We start from the raw sequence: 20,153 nt of genomic DNA, 5'->3' as shown, positions 1-20,153 counted from the left end.
TCAGAAATTTGGCAGTCTTTAACAATTTAACAGGGAAAAACACTGCCATCTCCTGGAGAAGGTGGAGCTGACAGTTCCCTGAACAACTGCACTCTGCTCTCCATCTTGCACTGTCTTCTATGCCCTGAAAAGTAACTTCAGGCATTGCATTTAAAAATGAAAGCAAAATCTACAGTAGTATATCATCTGCAAGATTAATCTTGGCAGCCTAAGTTCAACAGCAACATAAAATCAGCTCTACTCATCCACCTCACCAAGTCCTACGTGATTGGAAAACTTCATCAGCCCTCCTCAACATGCACAAATCATGAACAGAAATCTGTAAAAGCAGCAGTTTGGACAAAACCCAACAATGACAGCTTATCTTCTTTAAGAGCACAGCACAGTGGAGTTATAGGTGACTCTTGGCTTACAGTTTCAAATCCTTCTGCATGATCTAGCTTTTACTTTTGAAGGTCCCTATTTCAATCACCTGTTTTCAAAAACCACCCTTTGAAAATGCACCAAATGGTTTACTAGTATAATGTAGTCAAGCAAACACCTCTGCTGTACACTGAACAACTTGTAACAGTCCACAGGAAGGTACACTGTATCTACAAAATCTGTACCTGTAAAATTATCAGGAAACTACTCCATCCCCTACCATTTACTAGTTACAGCAGTATCACCAATACCTTAACCAAAGTGCTTTACAATAAGGGGAATAAATAGCCTGTTATCAGTAACTTGGGACACACCCAGCAGTAACAATTCTTACTGTAGGTAAGCACAGTCTGCTCTAGTGCTCAGGTCCACGGCTAATTTGAAGCTACCTTAGGGGTCCAGCACTTAAGTAAATTCTGCCAATAGCTACCAGGCCTGAGGATGCAGCTCAGTTTTTTGGTTTTTTTTTTTTTTCTTTTTTTTTCTTTAACTGGATTATATCTGAACTAGGACATAACATAGCTGCAAATGTTTTAAAATTATTTTTCTAATACTGACTGCATAGAAAACAACATTTACACCTTTTCCTACTAATCCATGTTGGGACTTTGAAGTCTTTTTGAATGTTATATCTTTTTAATAATTTCTCTGAAAAAAGCCTAACTACCAAACCAAAACTTTCAGAAAAGCACCAGCACAGCACAAGGGCTGAATCAGGATGAAAGCAAACTGGCAGGATGGAAGAAGCAGCAGATAAGCTTACACCACCACTTGGATACTACAGTTACAGTATACTTGACAAGTGCTGCTATTTCCTCCTGGTCATGAGAGCAGTACAAGTAATTTATCATGCCTCAGGCTCAATCGTATCTAAGAATTTCAGTTAATTTCATGCTTTTGCCTTGTACTGTTGAAGTATTTTGCTTAGCCTCCAGAGTCATCTTAAGGGGTTTACCCAGTCAGGAACAATTGACCCACAAGGATTAATTTTCACCAGATTGTTTTAAAAGTACTCTAGAAAGAAGACAGAGTTTTTCTTTATTCTTTTTGTTTAATGCTACAGTATTTGTCTTCCTTCTATTCTGCAATTACAGTTGAGGTCCACAGGAACAGCTTCAGAGGTTCTCAGCTACCAATGCTAAAACTTCACTATTAGATAAACTCAAGTAAAAATTCTGGAATTTTCTTGTCATCATACTTCAGATTCACTTTGCACAGCAGAAGTTCTGATGTGATGGCTCTTTACAAAAGTGATTTAGACACCTTAACAAAAAAAAATCCTTAAAAATATAATATCTTCAATTCAACATTCAGTTTATTTTCTAAAATAAAAACCCCATGCATAATTCTAATATACAGCGTTTGATAAACAAAGACATGTTTATAAATATTTTTTTCCTTTTAATAGAGATCTCTATCTACAGTCCAAATCCTGAATGTCAACCTGCCCAACTGTTTTTCAGGCAAACACATTCCACTGAAGAAAATGTAGATCCATATTGTTTCAGGTACTGGAAAACAAGTGTACTCCAAAACTAAATAATGACCTCTTCAGGCACTTGCCGTTTGGCTAACCCAAGGTTAAGAGTTTCATTACTTATAAAAAGCAACAAAATTACGGTCTTTACAGCCTTCTTAGCTAATTTTCACATGAAAAAAGTGCAAATCTGGACATTTACATCAGCCATCTTGCTAAGAGAAAATGCCGTATTTCTTCTCCAATTCTTCCACAGAAGCATCTTTTAATCCCATGTGGTTCACGTGATTGAATAATACCTGTGTAACTGAAAACAAAAATCCCAACATGAATTCTTATTTTTGTAACACACACTCTTTAAGTAAATTAGTCCAATTCTCTCCTTGGTGAGAGTAAGGGGCATACAGATTATACAGCTGAAATACAAAAACATTTCTGAACTACTGGGAGGATGAAAACCAGTAGCAAAGCAAAACTCCCACTTTGTTTCAATGGCCAGGAGCTGCCTAATATTATAACTATATATATATAACTTAAGCAGATGTATAATTCAGGCAACAGAGAGCTTTTAGTTTCTTTACTAACTTGACACTATGCCACTACATGCAAAAGACAAACATTAATGCCAATAGCAGATAAAGCTTGCATCAGGAACAGGCATGGATGCCATTCATAAGAGGCACTGCACTTCAGTAATTCAAGTTACTTTAAGGAGATTCACATTTCAAAATTTTTTAAGCATAATGGTAATTAGTGAAATTCAGCTGTAGATAGTGAATTTAAATTTACATCGAGCCAGAGAAATGTGAGTCTCACTATTACATAGTCTGTCTAGTGCACTAAATAAAGAAAAAATCTGAGACAAAACCCACTTTTATAAACCATGAATTCAAGCCAATGTCAACACAAATTGCAAACTAAAATGACTCATGCCTCCAGAAGAGGACAGACAACTAGGCTGAGTGCTTTAGAGATTCTGTTTTCATTCTTTTGCCAACAGAAAAGTCAGGATTTGTCAAGAAATAGTTGTAAATTGTGGAAACTGTATAATCTCGATACCTTGGATCTCAGATGTAGGATTTCATACAAATTCATAAATTTATAACATTACCAGCTACAAACTGACAAGCCGGCAAAGCTTATTTTATCAGAATAAAATGCAGTGGTATTACTGATTAAAAAAATAAGAGGATTTAGCTGTAGTTTTCTAGTCTAAACAATAAATAAAGAGTCAAAGGATTAAGAAAAATTACATGACATTCATATTAACTTCTAAAAGAATAAAAAGCTAGACACCTAAAGTGATTATTACAAGAATAATGCTAAGTTTTACATATTTTTTGCCAGATTCTACAGTAACACAAAGTATGCTTACAAAGACACTTCCAAATTACTTACTTTTTTTTTCTGAACCTGACATAAACATTACTGCCATATCAAATCTTTTTAATTCAGAGAGCCTCTGGAGGATTTCAAGGATGAGTGATGGCTCCTCTTTCCTGAAGAAGATTATTACAAACATAAAAATAACCACTGTTGATTAGAAATACTCAGTAGCTGCAAGAAATATTGAAGAATTCGGGAACAAGAAATAAAAGGACAAATAAAATTCCCAGCTCTTTCATATTTGCTATCTTTGTCTTTTCATTTGTCCATTCACAAAGCAAGAAGTCAATATCCAGAAACCTTTATGTAGGTATTATTGTTCTACTGAGCAAGAGTGAAGAAATACAAAAACCCAGACTGATGTAAACTGACTGCTGGTCATGTACAGAATACCTACTGCATGATTTAAAGCTTACACCTGGTCATAATATCACTATTTTTGTATGTACCATGTAGTGTGAAAGAAAGCAGCACCTGTGGCCATAGGAAGCTCACTGAAAAGCTGAGCCAATTACAGCTGCCTTAATTTTCATCCATACAGAAAATTCCTAGATTGTGTTAATTTTGCATTTTTTGGTCAACAGTAAACAGGCACTGCCTTCCTTACAAATATTAAGAAATAGTATTTTTCTTTCATAATTTCACATTTCTTTTGGAGGGAGACAGGACTCTTACCTTACAGCAAACAATTTCAGCTTCCTAGCCTTTTTATGTTGTATCACCAAATGCAGGACTGTATCTCTAAGACAGCATTTTTCACCCATTTAATGGATATTTTACTTTTTAAACAAATAAAAGGGAAAGGTAAACATTGATTTATGCTTGCTTATCTCCACAAAACAACACCAAAAAACATTGAGTGTGTGCTTCTCAAAGAGTGTAATTCAGAAAAGCAGTACAGTGCCTCTGACAGACAAAATGAACTTTAGGACTCAAATGGTAGCATGGATAGAAATTTCAAAAATAACTTGTCAGGTCCTGTCTTATCAGAACCTCAGTCTCCAGTACACATTTGCTACAGGCAACTGTAAAATGCTAGCAGATAATTAAGTCTGAATGCATCACAGTAAGTGTGGCATAAAACCGAAACCCTCTGCATTTCTCAGCTTTAGAAAGTTAAAACAGATGATAATTGTGCAATTCTATGTGCTCTCAGAATACACACACAATAATAGGAACAAAAGTTATTTCATACAAATTAATGCAAGTTTCTGCTGCTCTTTAGCAAAGCACAGTTCAACAACACCCAGTAAAAGTTTTTGTTTTCACTTTTCTACCCGTTTTTTCATGAGGAGTTTCACTTCTTAAGAGGCAACTACTGAGTAATTCCAATGATTTCATTATGCTCATGTAATGCTGTGTGCTGGAAACAATTTTGTAAGCCCGAAGCTGGGACTAGAGAGAACATAAAAAACCCCCAAACACAAACTAAAAATACAACCTCCCCCACTACAAAAACCCCAAACCTTTCAAAACAGCAATAAGCAATGTAAAACAAAGAAGGAGTTAAACTTACTCAATATAGAAGTCATGTAGAATTTTCAGGATCTGGTTAAACAAGTCTGGATCTAAGGACTTCTGAAACAGCTTTGCATAAAGAGAGGGCTCTATTTGCTATAGAAAAATTTTAAAAGTTAATTTTAGACAAAAAAATACAACTGATGTTGGAGAAACTGTTCAAACACTGTTGATACTCTTATGTTTCATACCTTCAGGTACAAGTACATGTTTTCAGGGCAGTCTTTCAACTTCCTGAAGTCAGATTCAAGCTGAAAAGAATTTGCAGGAATGGGAGGAACTGGAGAAGCAGACATAAATGACCTTCTGATTTCTTTTTCTCTCTCTTTGCTTACAGGAAAAGATGGATGCAATGTTGATGAAACTCCTTTCGCATTTACAGGCAGCCTGCAAAGGTATTTTGAAACACATACTCAAATAAACTTTTAAGGAAGTTCTACAGTGAGATCTAATTGGAGATCCCTCTATTCATTAAAAGCTAAAATACTGAAAACTTTTTAGAAAAAGAGTGTGTTTTAGTTTAAGCAGATATTTAAAAATTCCTTCAAATTATACAAGCTTTATATTTGATTCACATTTTCTAAAAAAACCCACATCTGCAAATACTTAAATTTACTCAGCCTCTTTCTACTTTGTTCCTGGAAATAACTGCATGTTATAGGAGGTTTCTCCCATACATACCAGCCAAAACACAAAAAAATTTTCTGCAATTTCGTAATGCAAAGCAGTAACAACATCAAATGGATAAACTAGTTTCAACAACACTGATAGCAGCGTATCTTTTTTTTGTCCTATAATTTGTCATTTAAGTACACTGATTTTTTAGAAATTAAGAAATGGCTAAGAATATACTTTTTTCTTCAACACTTCACAGTAAATCCATCTAACTGAGCTAGAAAAGGTGTGTGGGGCCAGTGTTTCTCACAGAAGTTCTTTGATAAGGATTGTTTATATCAACAGAACGAGGCAGTGCCGATGCAGCAGACAGCGAGTTCTAAGACTGAGCAAGGATAAAGCTTCTGTACTTCAGCCTAGTTTCAGCAAGACAGACTTCAGTTTGCCTAACAGTGTGACTTAGAAACTGAGCACATCTGAAGCTACCACCTGCCTCAGCAGAGGAAAGGGTGGTGACACTCATCTCCTCCTCTCACACAAGTGGGGCACAAAGAATGCTTGAACTCTGTTCAAAATGTCTTCTAAAACAACAAATGAAAGTTGTAAAAACAGCTAGGGAAGATGGAATGCCCAAGCAAAAAAGAGTACAGCATGCAGGAAAATATGAATGCCTTTATATTTGCAATGTAATTCTGAGTTTTCCACCTGACACTAAATAGACCATATTTGTCTGAACCACTGAGTGGTCAAAAAGGCACATGTGCAAGAACTGCACATTTCTTTCAACACTTCTTTTTCAATTCGGATTCTCCAAATTATCTTCAATACCTCACCACATGCAGACATCTGGAAATAAAGGTTATATTTCAATTACATTTACTTTTAAAAAGAGGATCAGAATGATTATACTTACTGTAATACTGATGTATCACTGATTTCTTCTATTTTCAAGTGCTTTGCTTTTGGAATATCAACTGTAGTCAACAGATCATCCTGATCTAGAGCTTCTGCTGCTTTAACACTCACTGAATTCCTCCAGTTATTGACTAAAGTAGTGCTGGGCAAGTCACCATCTGATGCATCATCATCAACTTCCTCAATATCTATTCTTCGCAATGGCTTCTAAACAGAGCACAGACCTCAGGTCACAAGTGGACTCAACATAAGGGTTTAAACAGACTCCAGACACAGCTGTGTGTAACTTCAAATAATTGTATGATAACCAGTTACCTCTGCAGTGGTGCACAGAGAAGACACTTTACATAAAGTTAAATGGCAAAACCAGGAAACCATAAAAATCTACATGAAGCCTGGTATGATAATTTTATTGCTTTACCCTCATAAACCAGTATATCCTTACCCAAGAGGATCTCCATATGCAGTCTGTTTTCCCAGTAATAATTGAAAATGTATACTTTTTTCACACTAAGGTTGAATAGGCAAGATCTATCATATGCTTTGTCCTATTATGTGGTAAAGCTTTGTAATTTAGCAAAACAAAAAAATATCCAGTAACTCAGGCCTTGGCCCGCAACTTAAAATTTTGATATAATAAATATCTGTAACTCAACCCTGCTGACTGATCAAACTACATACATCCTAAGGTAATTAACTCCACCATATGCTAAAATGCTTCAGCTTCTTTAATCTCTGTATGATCCCTATTATTTTTGACCATCACCTAGTACCACCACCACAGGTCTTAGGAAAAAAACCTCTCATCACTTCTTACTTTAGAAGTTCATTTCCTGAACATGAACATAGTATATATTGCTCTAGAAATACTGATGCAAATGCACGTGCTTAAACACACTCAACATTTCAGACTTCTCGGAAATGGCAATACTAAAAGCACTGATGTTTCATCTATACTAATTCTACCTTAAAATAACAAGAGGAATACAACCAACCAAGCATCTTCCCTTAATTTATCGGCCAAAATGAACACTTAAAAAATATAACTGTTTACAGTATTTCAGCTACTTCACAATATATTCATTTAGGTTTAAAGAAATGATGTTTCTAGTTATAGAGAGGACATAATACTCCTCTCTCCCAAAGGACCAAAATAATCACACGTTTTCCATTAAAACTATCCATCTGAATTACATTACTTATGAGGATAAACAAAGGTTTTCAAATAGCATGAGTGCATACACACAGAAAGTATGAGCACTCTTTGTATTTACACAACTCACTGATGAATGTATAAAGATTAAATGTACTAAAAGAGGAAGCCTAGTACATACAGAAACCTGGTATTACATTTTTCATCTATAACTCATTCATCTGACTATAACCACTGATAATTCATAGTCCAAATACACTGCTTATTGAAAACCAATATCCAGCTGTCCTGCAGTTTACATGGATGTAAATGCATGCTCAAAGCTCTCTGGAAAGCAGCCCTATGTGACAGCAGCATATGGCACAAGTAGGCAGCTTGTCTTTTAACCACTATGGCTGCTGTAAAAACTGTAAACAGCAGTAGAAATGAAGGAAAGTTTACCCAGAGGTTCTCAACTCCCTCTATTTACTCTCAACTGCAGTGTTACCCATGGGCACAAGCTAGGGTTTTGGGGCTGCCTGCCTATTCCACATTATAAATGTATGTATACACCATGTTTGCTGAGGGTGGTACTGCAGGCTGAATGCTTACCCCACCACTGCTGGGAACATTAGCATTTCCATGCATGCTTATGTTCTTGAAAAATATCACAAGAGAAAATTTATATATTTTTGGCTTTCCACAGGCAAGGCTATCTATCAGGGGTTAGTCTACAATATAGAAATCAGATTTTAACTCCAAACTCTACTTCTCCCACCATTATAGAAAGCAATTCATGTAACAACTTACTGTTGATTTAATCTGTAATGGATTATCAATCATTTTCACTATATTTTTGATTTCTGCTTCTTTTATCAATACTGCAGGATATTCTTGGTGAGTCTGCTGCTCTTTCTCAGCTAATTCCTGAAAAAAATGCCAAGTGTTCCAAAAGATCAGGTGTTTCATGAATAAATACAAGGCATGTTAAAAATCATCTAAAGAACAAAAACCTCCCAGTACTATAGCCTTACAAAAAGCTCCTAAACAAACAAAACCCCACTATACCCAAATAAGCATACATACATTCCTTATTTTTGTGAGTTCGTTTATTGCTTGTTTATTTCCAGGTTCCAGCTTCAGAACAGCTTCAAAATCTGAGTGAAAAACAACACAGAAACTGTAGATATTTCAAATTACAATGTAAACGTGGCAGATTTTTAACCTTCTATTTTCCTTTCGTAGCTCTAAAAATAATCAAAGGCAGGTAAGTGACAGAATGGCCAAGGCAGGAAGCAACCACCCACCAGTGGGTCACATGGTTCAACCTCCCTACTCAAACAAACACATCCTGGAGTGCAATGCACAGGATGGCATCCAGACAAGAGCATCTCCACTGAGGGAGCCTCCACAACCTCTCTGGGCAATCTGTTCCAGTGCTTGATCACCTGCACAGTAAGAAGTTCTTCCTCCTATTCAGGTAGAGCTCCCCGTGCATCAGTTTCCACCTGTTGCCTCTTGTCCCATTGCTTGGAACCACCGAGCAGAGCCTGGCTCCATCCTTTTGTCACCTTCCCTTCAGACACTGACAGACATTGGTGAGGCCATCCCTCAGTCATCTCTTCGCAAGACTGAGCAGCTCCCTCAGCCTTTCCTCATAAGAGAGATGTTCCTTCCATTCCCCTGATCATCTTTGTCACCCTCTGTGGGACCCACTCCAGGAGCTCCATGTCTCTCTTGCACTGAGGAGCCCAGAACTGGGCACAGTGCTCCAGATGTGCCTCAGCAGGGCTGAGTGGAGGAGCAGGATCACCTCCCTGGACCTGCTGGCAGTGCTCTTCCTAATGCAGCCCAGGATTCCGTTGGTCTTCTAGCCACAAGGGCACTGCTGGCTTAGAAGACAGCTTTTTGTCCACCAGGTCCTTCTCCCAGCAGGTCAGCCTCAGTCTGTGCCGATGCAGAGGCTGTTCTTCCCCAGGTGCAGGACGCTAAATTTGCCTTTTGGATTTCTGAAGACACCTCTCTGCCCATCTCTCCAATCTCTCAAGGTCCTTCTGGAAGGCTTTCAGCACCCTGGGGTATCAGCCACTCCTCCAAGCTATGTATCATCACTTAACTTGCTGAGGAGCCATCTGCCCTTTCATCAAGTCACTGATGAACAAGTTAAACCACAATGGGCCCAGTACTGAACCTTGAGAGACACCACTAGCAACAGGCCTCCAACTAGACCCTGTGTCACTGATTAAGACCCTCCAGGATCTGTTGTTCAGTCAGTTCCCAATCTACCTCAATGTCCCCTTTTAAGTCATCCTAATGCCTATATCATGACCTACTTTTAAATGAACTTTCCAAACTGTTTCTTACCACTTATCATAAACAGCAACAACTGTACTTTCACACAAAACTGTCTTCCCATTATGTGGGCACCAACACAAGAGTTTTTATACAAATTCAGTGAAATCCAAGAGAAACTGCTTAATTCTTAACTTCTGCATTGATAATCTCAGTAAATCAGAACAAAAAAAGATCAGGATGTCCTTATATTGATCTCTTACTTACCACATTTAGGCTAATTCAAAATCATACCTTGAATAGCTTCTTTTAGCTTCCCAAGAGCAACTCTGGCAGCTCCTCTTCTGGCAAAAGCTTTGGAATAGGAAGCATCTAGGAGCAGAGCTTGTGTGCAGTCATCTTCTGCCTCTTTGTACCTCAGAAAAAGTGTAGTACAAAATTAATCATCAATTTCAAGAGGTAGCTTCAAGTGAAATGATAGAGCTGCCCAAACAAATTAAAATATAAAGGCAGATCTTTATTACCTACATATATAAACATATCACTGAGCTAAAATGTGAATTAAAAAACTCCCATAAAATATGGTTTCTCGGCACCCTGAAATTTAAACTGTGTCTTTTGGTATCTCATAACAGAATGCTGACTCTTTTTAGCATTACAAAAATTCACATCCTCTGTAAAGAAAAAGAAACCACATTAAAGCTTGCAGAGACATTGAAGAGCAGAGTCCACTTTAAAAATTCAACAACAGCCTTAAAATCAATGGCAGTACCATGGCTCTGTACTTTTGAAAACCAGAAATACCATTACAAACAAAGAAAATGTACCAGAGAGGAGAAGCAAGTATGCATGAGAATAAATTTTTCTACATTTGGAATTCTGTGACTTGTCCTTAACTATTTCAGAATGAGGACTCAGAATATCCTTGCATTAGTGTCATTTGCTTAATTTAAAGATTAAATTTCCTCATCCCATTTATACTGTTACATTAGATCACGATTCCACTATGTGCTTAATAAAATATTTTCATTCATTCCTCTTCTCCATGCTCAAACTATCATTAAATTTATGCAAATTAGTTTTTATTTGCTGTTGTCATCAGCACTAGCAGTTTGTAAGAATACCAATGGGCTTTTGTTGCATTTTATGTTTGGTCCTCTTTCAAATGTAAAGACTCATGATACAAGATTCATCATAGGGAATTAATTTGCTTGCTTGGTCATTCAATTAAAGTATCACTTCCTCTGAATCTCACAGAAGATTATTTGCATTCTGATGTCCTTTAAATTACAAGTGTTGTGTCAGAAATACTACCCATGCAACCTATCTTATCCTAATTTGAGATCAATCTGTCTCTAGAGATACTCAGCCATGTCATGTTAAAACAGATGACCAACACAACCCTCTGCTCCTTGTGCTGCTGGCTTACAAGTTTTAAATTACCACACCATCACAGAGTCAAACGAAGTTCACACCTAAAAACTGGCCATATGGAACTTATCTAATTTGCTGGAAAGTTTCTGGGTTATTTGGATAAAACCTAATTAAAAATAAACACGCAATACATACATGTCTCTATCAGTGAAGTTAAAAAACATTTTAAAATGTAAAAGTTTCCAGAAAAAGCTTTTATTCATTCGCTCCAAAGTCAGAAGTTCTAATTCACTTTTTTACAGAGCAATGTTTAATAGTGGACTGGGTTTCATAGTCAAAGACAAAGCTTTGGGCAGTTCCTTTCAGAAAGGTGAATATCTGGATTTTGCACACATAAAAGAATGAAAATTCAACTTCAAAAACCATTCTTTCATACTGGTGCTATTTTATTCTCTCAAAACTTGCTTCCTACAAATTGCATTTTGAGATCCCACATTGAGATTTGTTCCCTCTCCTTCACCGCTTCCAATGTGATTTATTCTATACTGAATTCTAACAAAAATGAGAAGGAATGACAATAACTCAACTTGACTGAAAATCTGCTGGATCATTATTCCTCCTGATTTACAACAAACAATAGAGCATGTGCAATTCCACTTACTTCTCAATCTTTAGGTAGGCCATGGCTCTGTTAGCTGGCAGTAGTGCATTGGTGCCATCTGCTGCGATACCACGGGTGTAACATTCTATTGCAGCCTCATACTTTCCTTCTTTGAAATAACCGTTACCCTGGAATATTTAGGTCCAAACAAAAAAAAAACCAAAAACCACCAGCATTGAGAAAATCCACAGCAATTAACGTTTTCCCATCCTTTTTTGCAGAGAGGGTGACGACATTATGAAGATGAACTGCAAAGAACACCCACATCAGAGCAGACAGTCACAGTGTATTTCTTCCTATCTAAGTTTGGAGGCAGAACACAAAAATTATCTTAATACTTTCTAACACTTCAAGGATAAAAAAAAACTTTGCTACGTGCATAGATCAAACACAGACTTGAAGGCTACAGCTTGTTATTTAACTTTACGCTTGATGTGCAGGATAACCTACCCTGTACCTCATGAATTTAAACATAAGCTGAATGCTTAAAATTCCCCTTTCAAGATGCACTTGACAAATTCATATTTATCCTGCTCCATAAAACTTATCCTCTAATATTGCTTGGGTCCAAATGCTGTTGCTGTTTTCTAATTAATGCTCCATAACAAGAAAATTACATTACATTTTTGTTTGTTTCTGGGGAGCTAACATTACCTTTTGCTTCTCAATACTGCTTTGAAACTGCACATCTCTGCTACTGCTCTACTGACTGACAAAAAACCAGAAAGGCCACAGTTCAGACTTGATCCATGTCACCAGGAACAAGCCTGCAGCGAGTCAGCTCTATTGCCAATGAACTATTGCACTGGACTGAAATTTCTCTTCTGAGATCTAGTCAAACTCTTGTTCCTCAATGCATACTTTCATTCTTATCTGACTAATTACTTCTTACAACCAGTATAGCAAACCTGAATAATGATAACAAGTTAGGAGATACATAGCTAGGTAAATGAGCAGAAAAATTATTAGTTGGTAATGCTATTTATTTATTGAAAAATGGTGAGAGGGAGAAATCAATAAGCCAACTGTGAGTCAAGATTATGCATCCAGAAATACATTTTTACTGTCATTGTTGCCTGCACCCCCAAAGTCCTTTTTATAACTACTATTCATCATGTAAGCAGAGGTTTGAAAACAAGAAATAGTCCACAACTCCCCTTGGACAAGTAAGCGTCAAGATGCTTATAATAATGGAGAAATGGAATCTTTGTTAAGTGCAGTTTAATTTCTACTTGTCTTACCATGTATTTGAAATTTTGCATATACAATCTGGGCTGTAAGTATTCCTCCAGACAAATCCAAACAGAACCCACTGTCCCACTCACCTTCCTAGAGGCAAAATGGGAAACACTTAAGGTAACATCAAGGCCGTTCCATGTATGAAGCTCAAGGCAGTATTGGGTTTAATTTATACATCTGCATAACTAACAACACAACACCACCTTTTTCTCTGCTAGGTTTCTCCTGTTCCACTGGAACCTGTGACCTACCAGATCTTTTTCTGCAATTGCCTTCTGCTTGAGCTGCTGGTCTTCAATGCGCTGCTTCTCTTCATCTGTTAATCCTGTTCTGACTGCATCTTCAAACTCTTTCGGTTCTGACTTTTCTTTTAATGACAGAGCCTGTAAAAACATAATTTTTCCCTTCAGTAAGTATTTCCCCACTTAAAAATTTTCAGAACATAAATTACAGTAATTTCTAAACTTTTAAGATAAGAAAATCTGCCAAGCTTTTAAACAGAAGTGCCTATGTTGTACATTAATACAAACTGAAGAGACAATTTAAAAATAATTTGTTTCTTGAAAATGTATTTCTTTGAGGGACTGCAGGTCAGAATAATGCTTGGTAAATAAAAAGTATGCAACTTCTGAAGCACAGCATGAAATGACTCATGGAACCTTTCTATACAGTCCAATTCACATATAATTTATTTCTTCAATTACTGGAGACTTTGCATCTTCATTCTGAAAATAAATTTTTCAAGCACTGTCAAAAACACAATTGAAGAGGTGTAAGTAAATTCATACAGAAGTGACAGCCAAGCTTATATTTACAAAGGTCATCATAATTAATATTCTCCCTGTCATGAAAAGGATCTAACTTGCACTAGAGTGTTTTATTCTGTTCTTAGAACAACTTTCTGGTTTGGTTGACCACAGCAAACAGGGACTACAAGCAGGTTAGCAATGCAGTTTTATGGCCAAGAGAACACAGAAGTTCTCTCGTGTGCTGTGCTTCCTTATACCAAACTACTAAGCATGATTAAAAAAAATATTAACATAGGAAGTAGAAAATTGGGAAAAATTAGAAAAATACACCAACCAACAACAAAAAGTCCAAAAGACACCAGATGGTGCACACATGCAGTCTTAGTCTGGGATCCAATATTACGCTGCTATTTGCATATGTGTCAGTTTCTCCAAAAGAAACTCCATTAAAGATTTTGACCTTGGTGAACTTCAGATGCCAGAAAAACCAAGTGAGAATTTATTGAATCAGCTCTTGTTATAAAAATTGACACAGATATAAACTGAACAGGGTGTATTAATTTATGTTAGGGTCTATTAATCTTTTTACCTGATCAATTTTCTTCAGTTCATTTTTTGCTTCAAAATTGTTTGCATCCAGCTCCAGAACTTTTTCATAATCTTTAAGAAGAACAGAAAAGTATGTTTCAGGTAGGAAGTACAGACCAGTAAGCAGAGCATTTTTGAGATAAACCTTTTTTGTAACTACCCAAGAAGCCTGACATATTTCAAGGAATACATCATTCTGCAACAGTTAAAGCTGAATTATTCAAGAACTACTAACATCTACCACTATAATCTGGATTTGCCACATGAATTTTACCTTGCCAGAAGACTATGCAACATGGTACGTAATTTCTTTGTTTATAGGAAACGAAAATTAAATTCCTACACCAAAAAAGCAGATCACACAAGTTTGTACTTTAAGACAAGAATTTTTAAAAGACTCACCTTCCTTAGCACCTTGAAGATTTTTCAAAGCAAAGCGAGCAGCCCCTCTTCTTGCATAAGCCTTTAAGTAATTTTTATCTAAAGCAAGTGCTAAATTGCAGTCCGATTCCGCAACAGAAAACCTATCAAAAAAAAGAATGAGTAGTTTGGACACATCTAGGTTACAAATCCCAAAATTTCAGCAGTTCATCTTACTCTGAGCCTCACCAGGTTCTTGATAACATGAGCATTTTACATGCTTCAGAAGGGGCACAAGCCAAGTACTTACAGATTTCTTGATTCCGAACATTGTTAAAATAAGAAAGAAAAACAGCAGTAAAGAAACTCTACTGCCACAGAAAGAATAACCAACCGCCCTGTATCCTTTCTTCACCCAAAACAAATGAAAGCCTTAGAAACAGAGCTCACTGAATGTGAAAGATAATTTAACTTCCTCTTTTTTCTTCAAATCTTACACTGTTAACACAGAAGATGGTGAACTGCCTGTGTGCAAGCCAAGGAAAAACTGATGAAGGAGACCAGATTACTCCTCCTGGTGATTCCTATTTTACTTTGAAATCAGAAGGCAGGTTGCAACAACACAGCATGATGCATAAATCAAGAATTAAAACTAGACCAAAAATCTGAAGGTATTGAAGGTAGTGTGTGAAGTACAAAAATTTACAGATTTAACAATGCAAGTCTTACTTTTTCATTCTATAAAAAGCTGATGCTCTGTTTGTGGGCAATACTGGATTGTACGGATCAGAATGCATCCCTCTAGTATAGCACTTTATAGCTTCATCAAAGTTTCCTTGTTTAAAGTAGCTATTACCCTGTGAATAGAAAAAAGCATTTTCAGCAAGTTAGTGTACATTTGCAGCTACATTGCTAATTAAAAACCCTAAAAAAATCAAAGTATTCTAGAAATGCTTAAATATTTTTGTTCAACATTTCTCATGAAATACTGCTTTACTATGATATATGCTAAATATTATATTCGAAGTGCAGCATATTAAATAATTTTAATTATATATTCTATAACAGAGATCTACAAAATATTCATTTTCAGTATCTCTAGATAATTTCTAGAAACATGCAACAAGCATATACATTGCTACTTAAATTGCAAAATGAGGGGTTTTTAAGTCTTCAGTAACTAGGTTTGGCATCTTTGCTTTCCAAGTCAACATTTTCATTTCTGCCTTCTCTAGGACACAAATTTTTCCTCACACACTGTCAAGGAACTCACTACAGCCAAGATAATAATGGCCAAAGATACCTCAGCTTCTCAGTGCAGACTGCAGATTAAACATGAAGGAATTCTCACAGCACCAGGAATACAACACAAATATCACCCACGCAGAAAATTTAAAACAAACAAACAACTCACCCCAAAAAAACCCAATCCAAAGCTAGAACTACTGAAGTCAATATTGACTGACAGATGGGTTAGGTGATTGCTTACAAACAGAGAAGTTTATCAAAAATAGAACCTGCTACACAACTTAGCCTCCTTCTTATGGCAACGAAGCCTGAGATAGATCTCTTTCTATATCCTACCCTATCAGGTAAAACTGAAGTGGTATGAACTTGCCAATATTAAAGCAACGATGTTCATCCACCATTCCCAGATGTACTGGCCTCACAAAGGGAGTATTTTTAAGGTCTTGCAGATTTAGTTTGGGGCATTCAGATGCTGTGTCAAGGTAAAAACCGGTTTGCTCTATATAGCAATTCTAAACAGCCATGCAACTTCTCAAAGCAAAACATCACCATCATTTGTCATCACAGGTATACATTAATTAGAATCTGCCAAGCTTGCTGCTACTGACAATGAGAAGGAATAGAAATGCAGTAAGAATTTTCTATTTTCAAGTTATGGGCAAGGAAACAGACAGAAAGACTTCCAAATAGGCAATTCTTTTACCAGATGTGTGGTCTCAGTAGATGATCTTTTAAAAGAAAATTGCAAATACTCCTATACATATATTTCTTCTTTATCAATAATAAACATCTATAATTCTATAACCTTTTCCTTCTCTGCAAGAGCCTTTTCAGCATCTACATGAATTCCATCTTCTTCAGAGTCGGATTCTGGAGATACAGAATCATGAGTACTATCTTCTTTATCAAGTTCTTCAAGTATTTTATCCTGAAATCAGAAACAAAAAACCAAATTGTTGTCTTTATTATAATTTAACAGTGCAAAATAATACAAGTAAGATTTTATTTATGTGTCCTCCAATACTGACAGTTGTGCTTACTCTTATATTTTACTATAATTATGACCTTTAATAGGCTTATTGTTAAAACAGGTTTCTTTCCCCCTTAAACTAAAATTCAATCTGCTGGATGAAAGCATAGTCAATAAAAAAACCAAGTATTTATCAATATTCCAAATATTAAATTTGTAATCTTTTTGGGAGAAAGCTACCCTATGTTCATACAGTAACCAGCACAGTAAGATACTGACTAGTGGACTGAATTCTCAGCACTGTAACAAAATTTTATTTAACACAGAATCAGCTGGGGACAAGACTCTGTCAACAAAGCAAAACTTAAGACTCACCACATCAAGTTTTCCCCATGCTTCATAATCATAAGACTTGATCTTGTTTTTCTTGTTTTCCACAGAGGTTATCTTTGAAGGGACTTTATTTTTGCTTTTCTTCTTTTTCTTAAAAGCCTTGTTTCGAATTGGTGGCAAATTCTAAACAGAGTTAAGTAACTTATTATAAAACAGATGTGTGGAAATCACTTGCCCTGAAGAATCTAGAGCATCTGTATGTAGACAGAATATCTATCTAGTGGCTAGTTTTATTTTAGAAATCCATCCAGCAAGCTGTTCTCATGAGCTCTACAAAACCACTAAGAATTACAAGCATAAATCTTTAAACACTTAATAGTAAATATTACATGTATGATATAAAACTGAGTTTTAGAAGACAACTCTCTTCAGAGTATCACTGAAGAATCACTTCAATATACTAAATGTCAGCAGCAAATTACCAATTCTGATGCTGCAAACAGAAATATTCTCATAGCTCTACCCAGAACCGATAAAAATTTACTGGCCTCATCACCTTCAGGGGCTCCTGGCCCACAGCTCTGCTGGTGGTGCAGTTTACAGAGGAATCTCTCATTTACTTCAGGTGAAGAACACATCATGGATTAGTTTATGCCTTCTATTAAGATATTTTAAGTCAAAAAATGTAATTTTGCTAACGCAAAACATAATTATCATAAACACTATCACAGTATGAATAGCTGAGCTGACACTGGTCTTGTGTTTTCTTACCTCTTCCGGGACCCCACTCTGTCTCCTGAGTTCAGAATCCACTTCTTTAATATCTTTTTCCCAGCTCTCCAATTCTCTCATAAAATCTTGCAGCTCTTCAGCATTTTGCTTCACTTGCAGCTGCAGTTCTATCGCTTTACTTGGTGCACTCATCATAATCTCCCAAAATTCAAGGAAAAAAGCCTTCTAAAAAGAAGTTGGAAGTATGTAGTGAAGGAAGCTATCTACTTCAAAATTAACAAGTCTAACTTACATGCCAGTCAGATTTCCCAATAGCATAGTAGGAACATTGAACACCAAGAGACTAAGAAGAAATACAGTTTAAATGTCTTTGAAAAAATGAAAGGAATCCATACTATTCAGAAAAAACAAAGTATATAATAACAAAAAGCAGTTCACGTTTTCCTAACTAAATATAAGGTAATGCACCTAACTAGTCAATGGTAATCCTGAAACTGCAATCAAGTCCCTAAAACACTATTTAATAATTATTAACGCTTGATTTTCTTCATAGATTTTGTTGTCTCAAGTGAAAGAAGTTTTATTATCACAAAAATATCAAGTCACAATTAAAAAATAACCTTAAAAAATTTTGGTTACAATTCAGAAAAAAAAGAAACCCCACACGTGTACAGTTTGTAGCACAAAAATTGGAAACGATGAAGCAAACATGTTTTGAAAACAATCATGATTAAGTAACTCATGATAAGCTAAATACAAACTTAGACAAAGAGAGTTATGAATGGTTGCTAACTACAACCTCTTGATGGCAAGCTTCTGGATCTGTTACAAGCCTCCCGGAAATATAAATAAGGTCTTTGAAGAGATACTACACATAAAGCTTTTAAGGAAGAAAAAGGTCTAGGCTATTTGACATGCTTTATTTAATGTTATTTTTCACACCTGTGCAACAACCTAGTAGGACAACAACATAAAAACTTATGAGCCAAAAAAAGCTAATGATTTCTGTGGTACAATGTGCCATCCATAATTGCAAACAAGGGTCGCAAAGAGATGGAAAAACACACTGCGTGACTACTACTGAACTAATGCTACCAAAGCAGAGATGCTTTTACATGCTCAGGAATAAGCAGCTGAGTAGATGCCCTGCTGCAGCAGTTTGTTTCGCCCTAGTTCATGCACAGGTGGTGACATTCTGATCAATGTATTAGGTCTATTTGAAACAAAACAGAAATAAACTTTCAGTGAAGCCAACAATACATAGCTTTCATCACGTTTCCACTTAAGGAGCTTACTATGTTTTTTCCACCTTCAATTGTTGTCTCATGCCGAACTACCAGTTTAATATTCAGTCTGTTAATTTCGTGCAACTTGGGCATGGACACATCAAATATTCCACATAGCCCAGCATTTCTAGGCAAGTAGAACAAAATAATTTGTAATCTAATGAATTTTTCTTTTTCCTATACCTGACTAGAACAGTATTCTCACGCAGGCGAAAATCTAACATGAAACCTGGCTGTTTGTTCTCTGCCACTCTAAAGCATCCTGCTAAAGTGTATAAAGTCACATTGCTCCGTTACCCACAAGCCGCACACAACTTAGCAACGACTTTAATCCACGCACTGACAGCAGCCTCTGCGGCGCAGCCCTTACACCCTTCAGGGCACTTTTATTCGCCTCCCAACGCCGAACGCTCCCAACACCTGAAGGCTGCTGCGCCCAGCGATTGCCCTGGAGCGGCCGCATCACGCCGGCGGCCTGGCCGGCAGCACGGGCCCGCCCTGGAGCAGGTCCCGAGGCCACGCCACAGGAGGCCCCGAGGCAGAGCAGCCCCTCCGAGCCCCAACACCGCCTCCGCACCGCCCGCAAGCTACAAGCGAGGCCTTGACTCCATCAGGGTGTGCTCCCCCTCGCCTCGCCACCCCACGCAGCCAAGCCGCCCGTGGACCACAGAGGTGGGGATGCGGCTGCGCGACGGCGCCGCCCGAGCATCGCGCACCGCGCTCGCCCCGTCCCGCCGCGGCCTCACCTGCGCCGTGCCGCGGCTCCTCCCGCGCCGCCGCCCGCGCTGCCCGGCCCGCTCCCAGGCTGCAGCGCGGCCCCGGGCGCCGGGAGCCAACTGCGCCTGCGCGCGCGGC

General features: G+C 37.3%; 1 protein-coding gene across 1 annotated transcript; it reads right to left on the bottom strand.

Moving 5' to 3' along the window:
* Nucleotides 1-1,720: 1,720 nt before the first annotated feature.
* Nucleotides 1,721-20,121, bottom strand: RPAP3 (RNA polymerase II associated protein 3). The gene is made up of 17 exons (XM_059847017.1): nt 20,045-20,121; nt 18,052-18,237; nt 17,323-17,463; nt 16,783-16,905; nt 15,459-15,586; nt 14,772-14,893; nt 14,371-14,441; nt 13,284-13,415; nt 11,794-11,921; nt 10,053-10,174; nt 8,553-8,623; nt 8,277-8,393; nt 6,333-6,541; nt 4,996-5,191; nt 4,803-4,900; nt 3,299-3,399; nt 1,721-2,207 (listed from the first exon to the last, which is right to left on the bottom strand). The coding sequence occupies exons 2-17, from the start codon at nt 18,205-18,207 to the stop codon at nt 2,116-2,118; spliced, it is 2,007 nt and encodes a 668-aa protein (XP_059703000.1). The 5' UTR covers nt 18,208-18,237; nt 20,045-20,121; the 3' UTR covers nt 1,721-2,115.
* Nucleotides 20,122-20,153: the final 32 nt, after the last annotated feature.

Source organism: Haemorhous mexicanus, chromosome 5 (assembly GCF_027477595.1).
Source record: "Haemorhous mexicanus isolate bHaeMex1 chromosome 5, bHaeMex1.pri, whole genome shotgun sequence".
Classification (NCBI taxonomy): domain Eukaryota; kingdom Metazoa; phylum Chordata; class Aves; order Passeriformes; family Fringillidae; genus Haemorhous; species Haemorhous mexicanus.
Note: the sequence above shows the minus strand (reverse complement) of the source record. Positions and strands in the feature narration are given on the sequence as shown.